Here is an 18350-nt window from a genome sequence, read left to right as displayed (position 1 = left end):
GAGGCAGCTTCCCATGTTCCTATGATCTCAAACAGCAATTCCTGAAAGACTGTTGAGGAGGAGGGGGGGATGAGTGGGTAGTGATCTTCCAGATGTTTTCTCTTTGGACCAATTAAGCCTGTATTGTAGGAAATGTATTAAGTTGACTTGCATTTGGTCTAATCAAAGCTGAGCACTGGACAAGACCAAATAGCACCTTCTTCAAAGAGCTACACATTATCCTCTGCTTCCTCTGTCACTTTTGCGTATCTCCGTTTTGTCAAGTGGCTTATTTTGCAAATAAAGAGGAAGAAGGACACGCTGGAACAATTGGAGAATGAATAGATTGGTTTTAAATACCGTGCGTCCATGACAATGTAATGGAGAACACTTGCAGAACCAAAGGGGGAAGCATCTCCTGATAATGTCTGCAATCTTTTTCTCCTTGTGCAGGTAATTAAAGCCGTGGAAGAAGGGTACCGCTTGCCACCACCCATGGACTGCCCAGCTGCCTTGTATCAGTTGATGCTGGACTGTTGGCAAAAAGACAGAAACAACAGACCGAAGTTTGAGCAGATTGTCAGCATCCTGGACAAGCTGATCCGTAATCCCAGCAGTCTAAAAATAATCACCAATGCAGCTGCAAGGTGACACAATACCTTCTACATCTTGCACACTGAGCATGAATATGTTTGCTTTCTCTACCTCCAGTAATTACAATATATTTGCTTGGTCCACTACCTACTTCCATGTTTACAGCTATTTCTTATTAGTAGTGTAGTTTAAGTTGGGGGCTGGGATGGGAGGAAGCTATCTATTTATCTTCTAGTAGGCAAACAGCATCCCTGACTGTTTGTTGTTGTCCAAAACCCAGTTTGCAAAGGAGGCAAAGGAACATCTAGTTTCAAAGTTCCTGCTGGTTGTGAATTCACAAGACCAGTTCAACAGAAAGCTGTAGGTGTGCAGCACCACAGGAATACTGTGATGAAAGCACACAGACATTATCAGGACAGAGCATTTTTTGCAACTGCATGGTCAGGTTGAACAGGTGCAGAAACTGTGAGAGATTTCATCCTTGCAATCCCAACTTGTGCTCTTTTTCAAAAATGCAGTTTTAGGCCTGAAGAAAATATGTCAGCAATGTCTACTGAAATTTCAGAAACTATGCCGTGCAGATGATGGTAGTGAAGGCAACCATCATTCCCACTGATTTAGAGACAACTGCATAGCTCTTTGCCCCTATCTAGGTGCAGAATAAATTACATCAAACTTTTTAAAATAACTCATATGAAAGCAAACCAAAGGGATTCCAGAGGAGGGCAGCAAAAATCACAGTGGTCAGGCTAAAGACCTACAAACAAACAAACAAACAAACAAACAAACAAACAAACAAACAGGTGTTCAAGCAGCAGAAGAAAACTTGTAATTGGAAGGGAGGGAAGGGAAGAGAGAGCTGAGAGTTGATTCCCCCTGGTCAGGAAGCTCCATATCTTGGCTCAACATTAAATAATACTTTCTCCTACTAGTTCAATGTTCATCAATTATGAAATCATTTTATGCTCTTCTTTCTTACTAGGCTGATTGGCACTTTTGTAATCAGTGTTTTTCAGGTACATGCAGACTTTGTGTTTTGGAATACAGTGTGAAAAGGCACAATATCGGAAGTTTAGTTATAGTTTAGTTTGTGATTGTGCCAGAGCACTTGCACAATCTAATCATAACTTCTTTGATTTGTCTCTGCGGTTCTGTCTGGGTGTCTGAACATTGTTAACTTTTTCTCCGCTCTGATTTAATCTGTATAACATATAGGGGTGTGTGTGGGTGTGTGTTTTAGGGCAAGTTGAGTTTTGATCACTTCCATTCTTTTTCCTGGTTCAGATTATTATTTCTTACCTTCGTGTGCACTGCTTTACAGTTGTGAATATGCACAGTAGCGGCTGATAGGATGGCATGGGTGGAGCTGTGTTGCTCTCCTGGCTTCCCAACACAATGGGTCTCTGTTGTGTTAAACTCCATGTTCAACCAAGCACCAAAATGCCAGGAAATTGCAGCTCCTTGGGACTACCGTATTTAGGCAATATGGATATTGTGTGGTATCCTATGTTGCAAGTTAATTCAAGCTTTATTGCCACTTTGGAGCTGGATGACTGTGGATATGAATCCCAGATTTGTCTGTTCACTGCAATAGCCACATGGAGTGTGTGTAATTGAAGTTATAATGCAAATAACTGGATTAAAACCCAAGTTCTTAATGTAAGCTCCTCAAAAACTAGACGCTATAGAACTCTATAGAAATTGAGTTGGAAAAGCAAAAATACCCTGCCCACAGGTTTCCAATATTATAATCATAGTAAATGAAGACCATTCAGTGTTGTTGACATTTACAACAATTTGGGGGGGCTTTCATTGTCTGAAGGGGCGCTTTGGGCATCTATTGGTGAGCAGTCCATAAATGGTTGTCCTTAGGCGAAGATGATGCCTTTGATGTCTGATTCGCAAGTCTAGGTCTTTTTAGCTCAAGGACCAAATGCAGTAGCTATCTGATTATTACTGAACTGAGCAAACATGATATAAAGAAATATCAGGGGAAGCAAATGTGCCATAGAGGTAAGTCAATTTTATTTAAAGAACATAGTTATATTTTTTTATCTGAATGACACTTTAAAGCAGCATAAATGACTGTAAAGGCAAAGTTGTACTCCTTGTGGTACTGAGATAATTAAAGTCAACAACATGTCTCCATGCCTCCTCAGTGTGGCATTTATTTTCTTATCTCCTGTTGGAAAGTGGCTATACCTGTGCTTTCCATCTGGCAGCATATGTGTGTGTGTGTGTGTGTGTGTGTGTGTGTGTGAATGAAAAAATCACACACACTTGTGCTTTTGTTGACCTTAAAATTAGTCTAGGATTCTGGTCCTTGGGGTCATTTATAAGCCATCAAAGTCATATTTCAGCTCACATAAATGTTCAGCAGCCTTTTACATAAGCAAAAATGCAAGATATTAAGAACTGCTCATTTGAAATAGATGCTCTCCCAGTCATGAGACACTCGAGTGCAGCAGAGGAGAGCTAGCTAAGAAGACAAGTAAAAATAGATGTGGAAACTTAGAGGGTAGAGTATGCAACATTTCTCTTAGTAACACACTGCTGCCTCTCAAATAGGAGTGCTTGATGGTAGTGGTTACAAATTGAGTTATATCTTTCCCCACTGGACAGCTGGCACGCTCAGAACAGCAATTTGTATCAGTAGGAGGTAGAGCTCCATTGCTATTTATATGTTTATTTCAAGACATGATGTGGTGCGACAGAAAATTCTTTGCAATGTGGCAACATCCATCTCAATGACAGCAAACCATGGCTTTCCAGGCTTGCATGCAAAAGAACAAGGTTAATTCCAGCTGTTAACATAATAGGTCAGTCCATAAAAGCCGACTGCAAGAGGCCGTTGGCGGAATATATACTCTGGAATCTCACTGCTGAGTGGGTTGCTGTCCTTTTATTTATGGCAGCCATATGCCAGCACATGCAGCCTTCCAACCATGCTCAGTGCCAGAATGAATAGCACCGAAGGTTTCCCTCCCGCTTTGCCAGTACACAGAGAACAGTTTTGAAATGTTGCTAGTGGGAGTGGGAAGCGGCAGAAATGAAAGAGGCGGGGGGGAGTTGTGTTTCAATTCCCCTGAGCAGACATGTAATTTCCATGATTTCTTTTTAATGATTGCAGTCTGACGCTAGTAGGACCTGATTTATGAAAAGCTGTGAAAGATCAGGTGGAACCCTGCAGGACGTCATTTACAGCTGCACGGATTGTAGCCCATCTAATTTGTCTAGTAAAAGTGTGAGCTTATGGTGCACATCACCCAGCCCATAAATTTCATGTTTAGACCTGCTGTCTAGGGGGCTGGGTCAAAGGGAGGGGGGTGGAAGCCCATAGATGCAGATGCTCCGAAAGCCCGGCACTCCCTTGATGCGCATGAGGAGACATCACAGACTCTTCACAGCGAGAGACAAATTCCTGCTCATTGATAAACTGTCCAGATGTCCTCTCCAAGGAGGAAAGGAGCTTTTTTGTGGGGAGGGGGAAGAAATGCCCTCCCCACTTAGAATCCTGCGAGAAAAATGATACTTTACAATGCTAGTTATTCTGTGGTTACTTGAAATTAGTTCATATTTTTGTCTTCGTTACACCTTGGTCCCGACAACAGACATAAAAGCTGCACTGGGATTGTCTAATTTGTAATCCTGCTGCTCTGCTTTTTCTCATGTTGTTTAACATTCCACATGCACACAAAAAGGGAGCAGTGACGCCAGTTCCCCCCTCTTACTAGAATGAAGCGGCATGTTAGATTGACCAGAGAGAAAAAGCAACTTCTCCATACTTCATATATACTTTAATAAATGCCCTGGGATCGTAGTAGCTATACAGAGAAAGCTATAAATAAAAAATGTGGACTTCATGAGACAAACAGAAGTTAGCTAGCTGTATCCAGCATAGTTAATTGCATTTCCTTTGGATTTGTTTCTGAAATGGACATTTAGGGGAAATGGCTGAGCATCAAAGAAATCATACATACATATTAACAAGAACTGAATGCATAGCGAGAGCAGGCAATTGATGCATCAGATAGACTCTTTTTAATAGCCATGTTAAGAAACTCAGCTCCTTTATAGCAATATCAGTCCTTCACCACAAGGGGTGTTGCGTTGCTGATAATATTCTGTCCAGCTGAAATGTGTTGACTAGTTTTGGAGATGGAGGGAAAGAGAGAGGGTTCATATACTAAGAAGCTACAAACAATTCTTTTGCGTATTGTTGAGTTTTGTTTTAGTTGTCTTTAATAAAAATCCATTTGGAGCAGAGACAAGGACTTTGGCCAACAATTAAGAGCATTGTCCTCATTCTGCGATAGACAGGGGGATAATAGGACAGCTGGTGGAGAAAAAAAATCACGCTGTTGTGCCTGCTGGGCTGGTGAGAGAGTATTTTTGGTCAGTAGGCACCCAGATTTTTGTTCTTTTATCTCTTATAACCATATTGGGCAGGTGGGGGTGATGTTCATCTCCCAGGTTTCTTCATAGCTGATAAATCAGACATTATCTGATCAGATAACATGAGATGGTAGAAAAGGTAATTTTAAGTGCCTTTGTTTGTTTGTTTGTTTGTTTGTTTGTTTGTTTCTCTCTCGAAAAATAAATCATTTGTCTCTGGTGTATCAAATTACATGGACAAACTGACACAGAGAATTCCAACTTCCCATGCACCAAAAAAGGATATTGTTTTTACTGCATGTACTCTAATTGTAGAAAGATGATTGAGAAGATCACATTTAAGCATGGCACATGTTGACTGACTGGCAGGGAAAATAGTAGCTTATTCCTCAAAGAAAAAATCCACTGTTATATTTTTATATGTAATATCAGCAACCAAAATAAAAGTGGGAAGGAATATCCAAATAGGTCAGTTGTAGAAAACTATTTGTGATGATTTACTTATTTGTTTTGCTGAGTCTCCACTATGTATTCCAAAGCCACAGGATAATTTAGCATATAGTTTGCTCATCACCTTAGGGATGCAATATCATGGAAGCTTAAGTTTTTAAACTTTGTTTTTATGAAGCAAACAAGCTTTCTATCTCTGTCTCTGCAGGCTCTAAAATGCAAAGATCTCTCAGGTTTCTTTTGATACTCCAGAACTGAAAATTGTTGTAGAAATTTTTAGGGAAGCATTTGGTGATTTCATTGCATTTGCTGTCTGTAATATTTTGCGCTGCCAATTCTGAACAAAGCCATCTAGAGATTTTCAGTCGTGCTGCAAAGCTCCAGATGGTCACATCCTCCTATTTAAGCCACCAGTTCATAACGTGCTTAAAATCACACTGCATCAGTTGGTTTAATCTGAGATTAAGAGCGTTTATCACTGGATTGGCTTGGCTCTTATTTGAGGTATGTTTGTCAAGTTACACATACCTGAGCTAAATCAAGATCAGCTTCATGAAAGCTTCAATTCAAAAGAAGTGCCCTGACAATGCAATCATGAGCTTAAGACACAAGCCGAACAGCTAGTTCACTTAGGCACTGTGATTTCTCTGTTTTCCCCTAAAGCAATAGATTTCTGCAGGCATTAAATTCTGCACGCAACTTGCACCTCATCTGAAAGATTCTACTGGGACTTGTTTTAAGTCCAGATACATAGGGAATCACAGTGTATTTCTGTTCTCTCACCACCATCACATTCATTTTATTCCAGGCCATCAAATCTCCTTCTGGACCAAAGCAATGTTGAAATCTCAGCCTTCCGCTCAACAGGTGACTGGCTCAATGGCATTCGGATAGGACAATGCAAGGACATATTCACAGGAGTAGAATACAGCTCGTGCGATACGATAGCCAAGATTTCCTCAGAGTAAGAGTCCATCTTAAAACTGTTTCTTTGGTTGCTTTTGCATTTTTCATGCCATTTCTCAAATTATGAGATTTCAATCTTGTGGGCAGTTCAACATCTAGGTTTCAGTGAAATTAATGCAACATATGAGCCCAGCACGCAGCCCAGAACACATGCTCCTTTAAAGTCAACTCAGGCTGCAGCCTTAACTGGGTGCAAGTCCCATTGAATTCAGTGATACTTACCTCTGAGTAGACATGGATAGGATTGCACTTCAAGAACACCTTGCTGAAATATACCACCCATGTGTTCAGTTACATATATGTCAATTTGAACAATACAGTGTTCTTCATAGAATCATAGAGTTGGAAGGAAACATGAGGGTCAGCTTTGCAATGCAGGGATCTTTCACCCAATGTGGGGCTCAAACCCTGAGATTAAGAGTCCCATGCTCTACCAACCGAGCTGCCCCACATTTGTTCTACTTCTTTGAAGGCTGTTGTAAAATCATAAATGGAAGATCTTCTTTTGAAAGCAACATGTGACTTTTTTGCTCCATCTGACTCGTGGCTGGGATTAGTTTAGAATTAGATGTGTCAATTTTTGATATAGGTCAACAGTTCAGCATAATGAAAAGAAGATCTTCCATTTATGATTTTACAACAGCCTTCAAAGAAGTAGAACAAATGTGGGGCAGCTCGGTTGGTAGAGCATGGGACTCTTAATCTCAGGGTTTGAGCCCCACATTGGGTGAAAGATCCCTGCATTGCAAAGCTGACCCTCATGTTTCCTTCCAACTCTATGATTCCATATTTTTGAAATGGAGCAGACGTTCTGATTTCTCAGGAAAATAGGGTGTTCTTTGTCCAGTGTCAGTTATGCTGATGTGGGGCTGGAAAAAAGAAGGAGAGGGAGATCATTTTTGGCATTCTGAAGATTTAACAGAGCCCAAAGATCTCAAGGAGATATACATAACTTTTCCTCTCTGTTTTATCTTACATCCTATGACCCAATATCACTCAAGCTATATGGTGAATGTGGATTCGAACTGAAGTCTTTCTGGTCATAATAAATTCTCTCACCGTGGCACAGTACTGCCCCTCAGGATAGATAAAATACTCAGCCATCTGTCATTCCCAGTTTGTGAGCCAGGATCATTGGGATTTATTTATTTTTAAAGCACTCCGCCACTTGCAATTCTGTTCACAGAAATCCTTCAAGCCCTAAAACTCAGACTCTTTGAATGAACCTTTTCCAACTTACCTAGGACCCTGGATGCCATTGGTTACCATATGTGAAAATTCTAAGAAGAAGCTATGTATGACAGTAGCCACTGGCATCCAAAATAGTGGTCCTCCATCAGTGGCATAGAATGGGTTGCTGGTGCTCGGGGCAAGGCAAGTGTTGCGCTCCCCTGGTGTACTGGGCAGTTGCTGCTGCTAGTTGCAGTGGCCGTGCACCTTCTCAACTTAGCAGCTCAGCCATCCCTGGTGTGGGATTCATGGGCATTGTGCCTGGTTGTGCCCCTCTCATAATTTTGTGCCCAAGGCCATCGCCCCTCTGCCCTCCTCCCTCCCCCATTACACCACTGCTCCCTGTCTCCCACATACTTCTGTTTAAAGCATCCAAACTCTGCAAGCTGCTGTACAGGTGCAACAATTTTTCTCAGCCCCTGAGAATGTGTTTGTGTTGCTTCCTTAGGAGAGCTATTTTCTTAGATATCAGAAACACACTCCGCTGCCTTTGGCCCCATCTGGAAACATTCAGGCCAGCTACCACTGTTTAGCAACATGCAGAGGAAGTTTCCTCATCGGCCTAACATTGTGGATTCTTTTGATGTGCGAAACACTTTCCAACTTCTCTGGAACTCATCAGGTGTGTTTTGTCTTTTCCAGCGACATGAAGAAGGTCGGTGTGACGATTGTGGGGCCACAGAAAAAGCTCATTAGCAGTATTAAATCTCTAGAAATGCATACAAAGAATGGCCCCGTTCCAGTGTAGGCTACCAAAACGTTGGCACTCGAGACACAACAAGAGGAAGCAAGAAGTTGCTGCAAAGGTCATGGTGATGAGTGAAAAAGTGCAAGACTGAAAAGGCACTCTTGTAGCATTGTTGGAAGCATGACATTTTGGGCCCGTTTCAAGCCCACTAAGAGACTCATACGTTGAGTTAAATTGCCTTAAAATAGGAATGAAAAACTTTTCTCTCTCTCTTATTCTTGAAGGGAGGGGGTGCCTTTCCCACCTTGTAATAATGGACTGCTCAAACATATACTGCATTTGAAAGAAAATGTTGGTTTCTTTGTTTTATTAAATCCTTCCATGTAACTTAGAGCCATTTCAATGCTGATGGACTGAATATCAAGAAAGGCAAACAACTAAACGGTGGATGTTATGCTAGGTTTTGACCAATTGTCAGCAGAAAGCAAGAGGGGGAAATACCCTTGCAGTATTTTTTTTATATGCAGAAAGGATAGGTGACTAGTATTTTATTTCTTTAAAATAATTGTAATGCTCTTTTGGGGATAATACCTCAGCTCTGTCTGGCCATATCTGCAAGGATATTCCTGCAACATTCTGTTTCGACGGTGGAAGGAAAACATGAATAATGTTGGGTATAAAATGAGGCAATAGTTCATGAATAATATTTGCTGTTGGGGCTGGTTTTGATGCATGTGTTCTTATAAAAAAAAGTCTTAATTTTTCTTTTAAAAGGCATATTTATTTCCCTTTAAATGTTTTCTTATTGTTTATATTTATATATGTTTTGACTGGGTTTAATTACTACCAAGTGCCAAATCCTCCCAGACTTTGGCTGCAGCCCCAGACATTGGGAAGAAATTTCAGTACAAGTAGTGAGACATTACTTTTAAGAAAATAGGTCCCAATCTAGAGGATCTGAGGTAAGTGAAGAAAGAGGCCTACATGCCCACAAGTGAGTAAATTTTCATGCACCATGTTCTGGGTAGTATAATCCAATGAACCACACAATCATTTTTCTCCAAGGAAAACAGCCATAGTGAGCTGTTCGTTATTTTCTTGACAACTTAACTCAAAGTTGCATAATTGCATGTACTTAACTGTTTGCAGCGTGCACAAAGTGTTGAATTGTGCCAGATTTTTTGATTGTTTTTTTTAAAAAAAACACCCAATCTATACAATGCATTACTTGGTGATAAAATTATTTGCTTATAATACTCTGGGGTCCAAATAGGAAAAGATGAAAATCCCTTTTCTTAGTTCTTATATTAGAGAAGTAAGCTAGCATTGTTGGCATCCACTTAAGAGTAAATGATTACAGTATGTTTCTAAGGCTGCAGTCTTAAACACGCTTACAAAGATGTGCTTGTAAGTTGTACTATGTGAACAACGTGTATGGGACAATATCCAAATCAACACGTATCCTGTTTGTATTTTCTCTTGGCTACATTTGCCCTCACCACAGTACACGGCAGCTTTTAAGATCGATTCGAGTCATACAGTGGCCTGTTTGCAAGACATGTGAAGTCAAAACATGGCTTGGCATGAATGCACAGGTCCTCAGAGTGGAGATTGCAGCTACTGCCCTCCTCCCCTAGTGCTGTTGCGCTGCTATGAGCTAAGCCATGGTTTGGCTTAGCTCGCCATCCGAATCTAGCCTCATGGTTTGTCACACTCCAGGCAAACAGTGAGCTGTAACCATGGTTTGCTCTTGGGTTTTACAGCTCATGGTTATCTAGAGGAGACATACCATGAGACCAGGTTCGGACAGTATGCTAAACCAAACCATGGTTTAGTTTACAGCATGGAGCAGCAGGATGACCAGGAAAGGAACACAGCAGCCACTGTCTTTTCTCAAGAACCCTCGTATTTGTGTTAAGCCATGGTTTGGTTTTGCATTATGTGCAAACATGCCCAGTAGGTGATCCGTTTTGTAAAAAGCATAAAATGACACTTCAAAATGCTGACACTCTGACTATACACAGAGCACTGGTGTACTTCCCTTGCACACCTTTGTAACTTGCATGCCCTTCCAATATGATGCCATGCTTTTTAAAGTTCTCTGATCATAGCAGGATCTGGAAGTATACAATGCACCATCCTAAGCCCGTGTTCTGCAAGGATTCAGATCTGATTAATAATGTCAAATAATCACCTCCCTTCTCTTTAGATTTGATCTCCAGCCATAAATACACCATTCCTGCTAGCAGGAAGTTTTTGTATTGTTTTTAAAGCAAAACAATTCTATTGATGTTCTTGGAAGTACTATCTAGAGCAAATTGTCCCCGAGGCAATTTTAAATGGCTGTGAAAGAAAGAAAAAATGTGTATTAGCAGGTTTTCAAACTACATTTTAGTCTTACCTATCCTTAATTATCTTTCAATGTCTAGTAATACCACGGGACATAATTATGTGTGTGCTCAGTACTAAAGACTGATTTCATTGTTTGTTCAGGAGGAAATTCCTTTTTTGCAGAGGGTTTTAAAAGAACTTTTTGTCTTCTCTTTCTTACAATTTTTTGTACTGTTTGGTGGCCTCCAATAGCCCCCATTCCCCTTCTCCCCCTGTACATATGTAAACATAGCAGTGTACAATTCTTAACTGTGGAGTAGAGGAAATAGAAATTTTGTGGCCATCTTCCTGTACAGGACCTGCCTTTGATTATTATTTACATCAAACAAGCATTGCAAAGTCTTCACTAAGAATATGTACCATATTATTGTTTTTGTATCTTAAAAATATTGTTTTTACATATATTATTTATTTCTGCTAACATATAACATAGGGTTTTTTTGTTTTTTGTTTTTTTGCTGTACTTTAGACTCCAATAAGCAATGTATAGATGTGATTTGAACTGGCAAATCCACATTTGCTTTTTAACCTTTATTTCAAAGCATTACTTACTCATTTAGTTAATTACGTTGTGCAATTGTAGATGGCCTGTTACTAATGTAAAATGATTTGTAGTGGAAACATTTATATTTTTATAATAAACATAATGAAAGTATTTTTTACATATTGGAATACACAGGTGATTGTTTTGAAGCCAAGGAAACTTATTGTTGGACAATCATTTTGTATTAAATCTCCAACAGTATCTGGAGCAAACTTCTCAAATTTAGGATACAGCTTCATCAGAATAGCTGGTCATGTTAAAAAACAGCCCTACCACAATCCAGCAAGGGGAAGTGTCTATGCAGAAGTAGACTTCCATTCCACATGCCAAGCAGTGATGACAGCAGTGTTTGTGCAGTGTCTCATAACACCTATTCTGTATGATCTTCACCTGCTGCCTACATCCCACTGGGCCCAATAATTCAAGGTGTTAGTGCTGATATACAAAACCCTAAATGGCTTGAGCCCCAAATACATGATCTAACACCACTCCCCATACTAAGCCAACACAGGCCCTAAGATCAGCATATGACATCCTTCCAATTGTTCCACTGGTGGGGGTGGTTGCGTGTCAAAGCCCTCAAGCCAGCCCCCCAGAAGAAATAAATTCACACAGACACAGATTATGGTTTAAGGTTAATGGGCAAAATTTAGGCCACAACTTTATTGATTACAGCAAATGTGAGCGGTATTGGCTTAGGCATTGGCAATAAACTGATTCCTGCCCACCTTGCAAGGAGTCAGGAAGGGTACACCACCCAAAGAGGAAGCCACATCGGGGGAACCTGCCTGCAGCTCTCCTCAGTGTTCCCAGAGGCCTGGCATGGCCCTAGCCCCTCAAGCAGACTTTGGATCCAGGCCCCAGATTCCTTTAACTGAATACCCTTGAACATGGAGGGGCAGGCAACGGCCGACCTCCCCTCCCCCCCACATCAATAAGCCAATGCCTAACCGCCAAACCTTACATAGTTGTGACAATTGCTAAGAGGTAGGAGAAAACCAAGTGGCCAGTGACAATCTGCCAAATGGGAAAATTCCAACCCGGCCCCTGGCCCAAGACAGGTGACTAACCAAAGTCCAAAGCAAGGCCAGAGGGCACCTAAAACAAAAGGGAGGGTGGGCGGGTGTTCGGCAGCATGAAGCAGGTGCTCAGCACATTGTGCTGCCACTTTTATACCCCCCCCCCACGATCACCCCACTCAATTGCGATTGGCCAAAAGAGGCCTGGGGTGATCATGGTGCCACCCTGGCATAAAGGGAATCATTCCCCCCATGCCAGGGAGGGGGGAACTGTGTTGTGGGCCCAACCATCCTTTAAGATGATCCAATCTCATGATCAGGGTGGCCCAGGTGGGATAGAGCCATCTCTGTAATGGTACCCCAACTATGTAGTTATACCTCCTGGTGCCACAAATGGCTACTACATTACTGGGCTTTGAGTGCCAGGTTGAGGCACATTTGTTTAGCTAGGCCTTTGGTAAAATGCAATTCGATTGTCCAAGATTATTATCAACTGCTGCTGTTTTGTTGTTCAGGACAGTTTTGTGGGGTTGTTGTTAGGAAAGTTAGTTGTTTTGTTGCAGGCTCAATCTGTGTATGATTTTGCAATTGGGAGCTGCAACACAGGCCTAATAGGTTTAATTATACCAATTAGCAATTAAATCTGATTAACTGAAATAAATGAAAAATTCCACTTTCAGCTACCACTTGGTTCTTCACATAGTGGGTGTTGCAAAAAAAGATAACCAAAGAGAAAAAGTGGGGCAGTCACCTTCCAGTCAAGAGCTTGTGCTTGCCTTTGTTCTAGGAGCATTCTAGGAATAAAAGGCTAGGAAGAATTGGATCTGAAACTCATGAGAGAATGAGGAAATGAAATAATGGGCAAGAAAATGAAAGTCTTTGTTGAGTTCAAAGGCGCTGGAGCTCCTCTCATAATGCTAAGGCATCCAAACGCTGTAAAAATGCACTCTTCTTCAACCATATAAGCCAAGGTTTATTTATTGTGCTCTTCCCCCCCCCCCAATCATCTCCCCACAATGTAAAAGCATCCTGTAATGCTCAGTTTCCTTTGGATGTTCATAGCAAGAGGGATAATTTATCATCTTCCCTCTGCTTTAAAGTTTTATGTGCCTTTCTAAAGCAAGGATCATTTTAAAACCAGTGTGTGGAATTGCTTTTGCATATTAAGTACTGTCTTGCAAGAAGAATTGGAGGACGGGGAAATGTTCTAATCCTATATTTTAAAATTAACTGAGAATGATGAAAGACATCTTGCGGTATTATCATGCAGGGAACTGATGTGGTACATATATTTCCATTCACCTTCGATGACACTGTGCTAAGCAAGCTGTTTGGAAAGGGGAGAGGTAGTCAGGGAAAGGATTTCAAAATGGTACACATTAGGAACTTGCTCTGAATACTGGCAGGTCCAATGTCAGCACATGGCATCCTCAGGCAGTTGCCAGGACCTCGGTGCCCCAATAGGCTTGGAGAAATATATATATTCCAGCACTACTTTTCCATATGCAGGGCCAGGGAATAAGCTCTTTTGGAACTTGGATGGTATGGGGGATTTTGTTCTGGTGCTAAAGGAACCCCTTTTCAAATGGTGAGAGGCAAAGGTAAGAGGTGGCAGCCAAACCAGGGCTTCCAGGATGAGGTCTGACAGTGGTGCTGCCTGTTGCACCACTCTCAGGAATTGGCTATAAGAATCCAGCACTGCAGAACACTATGAGCAATGAAGACGCCAGCAAGGACTCTCTCAGACTTTTCTGCATTGAGGGATACTTTATGCTGGATGACTGAGAGATGGAAGGTCATGTAAGACTCAAGGCTCCCACGTTAGCCATGCTTGATTGATTGACTGATTGATTGAATCTATTTCTCTTTTTATTCAAATAAATCCCAAAGTGGCTTACAAACAAAATATAAAAACAAATTTTTTTTTTCCTTCCAGTAGCACCTTAAAGACCAACTAAGTTAGTTCTTGGTATGAGCTTTCGTGTGCATGCACACTTCTTCAGATACCACAATATAAAAATAACATAATGGAACATCACGAATACAGCATAAATCATATAGAAAACAAATCATCAGTAAAACAATCACAAATCACAAACAAAACAATTACCATCTATGTAACACTATTAGCAAAACAACTAAAAAATAAGCTAAACATCACAGTTACACCAAAAATCATATTATAGGATTCACAAAATATGACAGCATTCACATCTATAAAACAATATTAACAGCATAAACAAAATAGCAACAAAACAAACAAAGCCCTGTTGAATTTGTACACATGCTCTCCCCTCTGCAACGACTCATAAACTTTCACTCTATTCAATGCATCAAAAATGCAACTGCAATATAATGCTCCTGGCCACAATTCCCTTCTGAAGGATCCTTGCAGTAGAGGTGGTCAGCACAAAGACTCTCTCCCTCACATCCTTTCTGCCACTGTGACACTTTCATTTTCATAACAGAAAAAATGGAATACCAGAATAAGACTAGGCTGCAATTTGGAGGTTAGGTGATACTCTGGTGTGTGTTTAACTATGATTAAAAATACAGTGGTACCTCGGGTTACAGACGCTTCAGGTTACAGATGCTGCAGGTTACAGACTCCGCTAACCCAGAAATAGTACCTCAGGTTAAGAACTTTGCTTCAGGATGAGAATAGAAATGGCACGCCAGCGGCATGGCAGCAGCAGGAGGCCCCATTAGCTAAAGTGGTACCTCAGGTTAAGAACAGTTTCAGGTAAAGAACAGGCCTCCAGAACGGATTAAGTTCTTAACCTGAGGTACCATTGTATCATGATAGTGTGGTAGGCGGTACAAAATGAAAGGCTAAGGGCATGTGTTTGGGGCTTTTGCATGTCCAAGAGCTCCTTAATGAGAAGTAGAAGGCTAGAATGCTTTCTTGTCCATATCGACAGAGAGCAATGATTTCACCAGAAAGCACACATCCCCTGTCAGGACTTGCCCTTGCTAATGTCTATAAACAAAATACAGCTTGAGAATCAAGATGACAGGTAGGGTGGTGGAGATAGGGGTAAGATACTGTTAACAGAAGAGAGACAGGTTTCAAAGCTCAAATTTCTTAACATCTGGCCTATGTTTCGTTCCTGCTGGGACTGATGCAAACCATCCTGGCACAGCACAGACACACACTTTGTAATACATTAAATATGGGGTTGCCTGGTGTGGGTCCTCAGCTGTTGAAGGTGTTGGCATAGCTAATTTTTCCTTGTCCATTGGCTGTGCTGCCTGGAGTCAATGGGAAGAAAATCTGGGGGGGGGGGTCACTGGTCACTGGTCACTGGTTTTGACATCTTTCCGCAGGGCATGTAAGACAAGTTGTTCTGCCAGGCCTTTGGTCAGGGCTCAGCCTGACTCCCCTTCCCTTTTTGTATAAGAACTAGTACGAAAGAGGCCTCCCAGTATTCTCACAGGCCCATATAAGATCAGCGTACACAGTTGGGCCTGATGAGCATTTACTGTTCCCAACCCAAATTCTGCGGAAAGCCATCTAATTCAGACTTTAATTTTATCCTGACTTGTTTTTAAGAGGTGATTTAATTATTGTTTGATTTTAGATCAATGTTTATATTTGATGTTAGCCGCCCTGAGCCCGGTCTCAGCCAGGGAGGGCGGGATACAAATAAAAGTTGTTGTTGTTATGATGATGATGATGATGTTCCTGCATACTGGATTTCAGGAGAATCAACCAGTGGTGTCTGATATCCATTTGGACTGGTAGGGTGGAAGGCAAAGAGGTCAACAGTAGATGGAGCCAGAGCTGACCAACGGAGGCAACTCATTCTAGTTTTGCCCCTCCCATCCTCCTTCCTGCTGTGTTCTACAAGGGCAACCTTGAGACTCAAGAGGAAGAAGCTGGCAAACAGTTCCTTCCACTGAACTGGATCATGTAAAGAGGAAGGCAGACAACAAGGGGATTTTGAACACAAATGCCCATAACAGTGGCCTACTAGCAATCCTTTCCAAATCCAAAAAGTGGCTTCAGGATATGGATAAGCAGTTGTGGGAGATTCTTTATCCTTTCCTTCCAAACCCTGATTCCTAGTAATGTGTCTTTGTGTTTTCTTTCTTTTTTATTTAATATATTTACTATATGCATTTTCTTGTTAAATAAAAATTATTGAGAAGTTAAGGGCTGGGGAAGAGGTGAAGCAGAAGAAGAAGCAGTGCCAGTATGCCACTCTTTGCTTAACCTGGGCCCAGGGAACACCAATGCTATTCAATGGCACCATCTAACAATGGTAGGGTTGCCATATTTTGAAGAGCAAAAATTGGACACATTTGCCAACTTCTACTTTTAACTATGGATTGCGATGTTGACTCCCATTTTACATACCCAATGTCAGGGATCGGACTCAAGAGGGTGAGATGGAGGAGAAGGAGGAGTGGTGGAGATCATTCCCTGCCCCCTTCTCCTGACGCTGCAGGAGAAGAGGGAGACAGCCTTGATTTACAGCGGGGCTTTGAGGGGTTTGAGGAAAGTCACAGCTCAGAGAGAAAAGAAAAGAAAAGTTGGGAAGTGTTAGAAAAAGGGGGGGGGACTGCAGCAGGGCAGCCAGATGACACGTCATCACTGGAAAGTATTTCTGATCCCCCTTCTCCCAGAACACGGCGTTCGTTAAGAGTACAGGAACAAAGGACTCAAAGTCATTTAACCACAAGTGGCCACCGTAAGGGAAGATGCTGTTGCTAAGGAGGAGGGAGAAGGAGCCCAGTTTCTTGAGGCTGGTTGCGTTCTTTTGTCTTTCGCTATGAGGATTAAATAAACCTCATTTAAAAAATGACTCTACCTTGTTTTCTCTGCTCTTGCTGCAACTGGGGTAGGAATAGCTTTCCCGAAGCCTTTACACCCATGAATATGGCAACCCTAAATGGCAGCAAGAAAAGCTTTCACACTGTGAGAGATAGTTTTACCTTGCATGTTGATCTAGCTGTGAGGAGCCAAAGTCTCCATCCCCACCCTCCACCCTCAAAAAGCAGTGATCAACTAAGGGAAGGCATTTAACGCACCCTTGGTCCTTCCCAAATGGCTGAGATGCACAATGGCATTTGGGGCAAGGGGGAAATTTTCTATACATGCAACCGGAGCTGTTGGATTCACAGCCTTTTTCTGTTGCTGGTGCTTGTGTCATGGAGGACACTCCCTGCTGAAATACAAGACGCCATCATCAGTACTGGCATTCCACCAGCTTTTGAAGATGCACCTGTTAACACAAGAATTCCTTTAATCTCTTGACCTGAGTCTCCCATTTCAGTGGCTGTGCTGTTTTAATTGGATTGTTTTATTGCATGTTGTAATTATGGATGTTTGTATTTTAAAGGTTGCATCATTGATTTTTATACTTGTAAACTGCTTAGCAGCCTATTTTGGCACTAAGCAGTATATAAATAAAAGGAACAGCATACACTATACTCACTGGCATGCACAGATCCTTATACTATTAGGAATTTGTTCACTACTATGTGCATAAATTCTTAGATGAAATGGAGCAAAGGATCACTCCATATTTTTTATGTATTTATCCCTGAGAGTTATACTGTTATTGAGATTCAAAGACAGTATCAGATAAGCTTGCTATAAAATATCAAAAGCACAACAAAACATGTTCCATTAATACATGGAAATCAGCTTTAAAGGTACAATTCTATAGGAACAGCATGAAACATAATGCACGAGCCAGAATTAAACAGAACAGCAAAATATTGCAGTCTGTAGGTTTATATAGCAGATACAAGCAAACAGGAAAAGTAAGAAAAGTGAATAAAACTATATATCCATTTCAACAGTGTCAAAAATCAAGTGAGGGTTAAAACTGAATTACCAAAATAGCAATTCCTACCCATACAAGCTTCTCAAAAATAGCTGAGCATCCTTTGAATTTAAAAGAGGAAAAGAGATGTAGAGAACGCTAGGTTTCATATGGTAGGAGTAGCAGTCCACAAGCATATTACCGGCATCTTAAAACAGCTGCACAGCTTGCCATTTCAAGCCCAATTCTATGTGCTTACTTTGATGTTTAAATTCCTAAACAAGCTGAGGCCCAACTATCCGCAAAACATCTTCTTTCAT

The 18350-nt window shown here is 41.3% G+C and overlaps 1 protein-coding gene across 6 annotated transcripts in view; it reads left to right on the top strand.

Moving 5' to 3' along the window:
* EPHA3 (EPH receptor A3) overlaps positions 1-11357 on the top strand; it is a 213776-nt gene extending 202419 nt beyond the window's left edge. For all 6 annotated transcript variants that reach the window (XM_083611511.1, XM_083611513.1, XM_083611510.1 and 3 more), the window contains 3 exons: positions 433-626; positions 6227-6382; positions 8257-11357. In XM_083611511.1, coding sequence (XP_083467637.1) covers positions 433-626; positions 6227-6382; positions 8257-8362 — 456 coding nt within the window. In that variant the 3' untranslated portion in view covers positions 8363-11357. The remainder of the gene's footprint in view (positions 1-432; positions 627-6226; positions 6383-8256) is intronic.
* Positions 11358-18350: the final 6993 nt, after the last annotated feature.

The sequence above is a fragment of the Podarcis filfolensis genome, assembly GCF_964270895.1.
Source record: "Podarcis filfolensis genome assembly, chromosome: 4".
NCBI classification, from domain to species: domain Eukaryota; kingdom Metazoa; phylum Chordata; class Lepidosauria; order Squamata; family Lacertidae; genus Podarcis; species Podarcis filfolensis.
The sequence above is the reverse complement of the archived record's forward strand: the minus strand, read 5'-3'. Positions and strand labels throughout refer to the sequence as shown.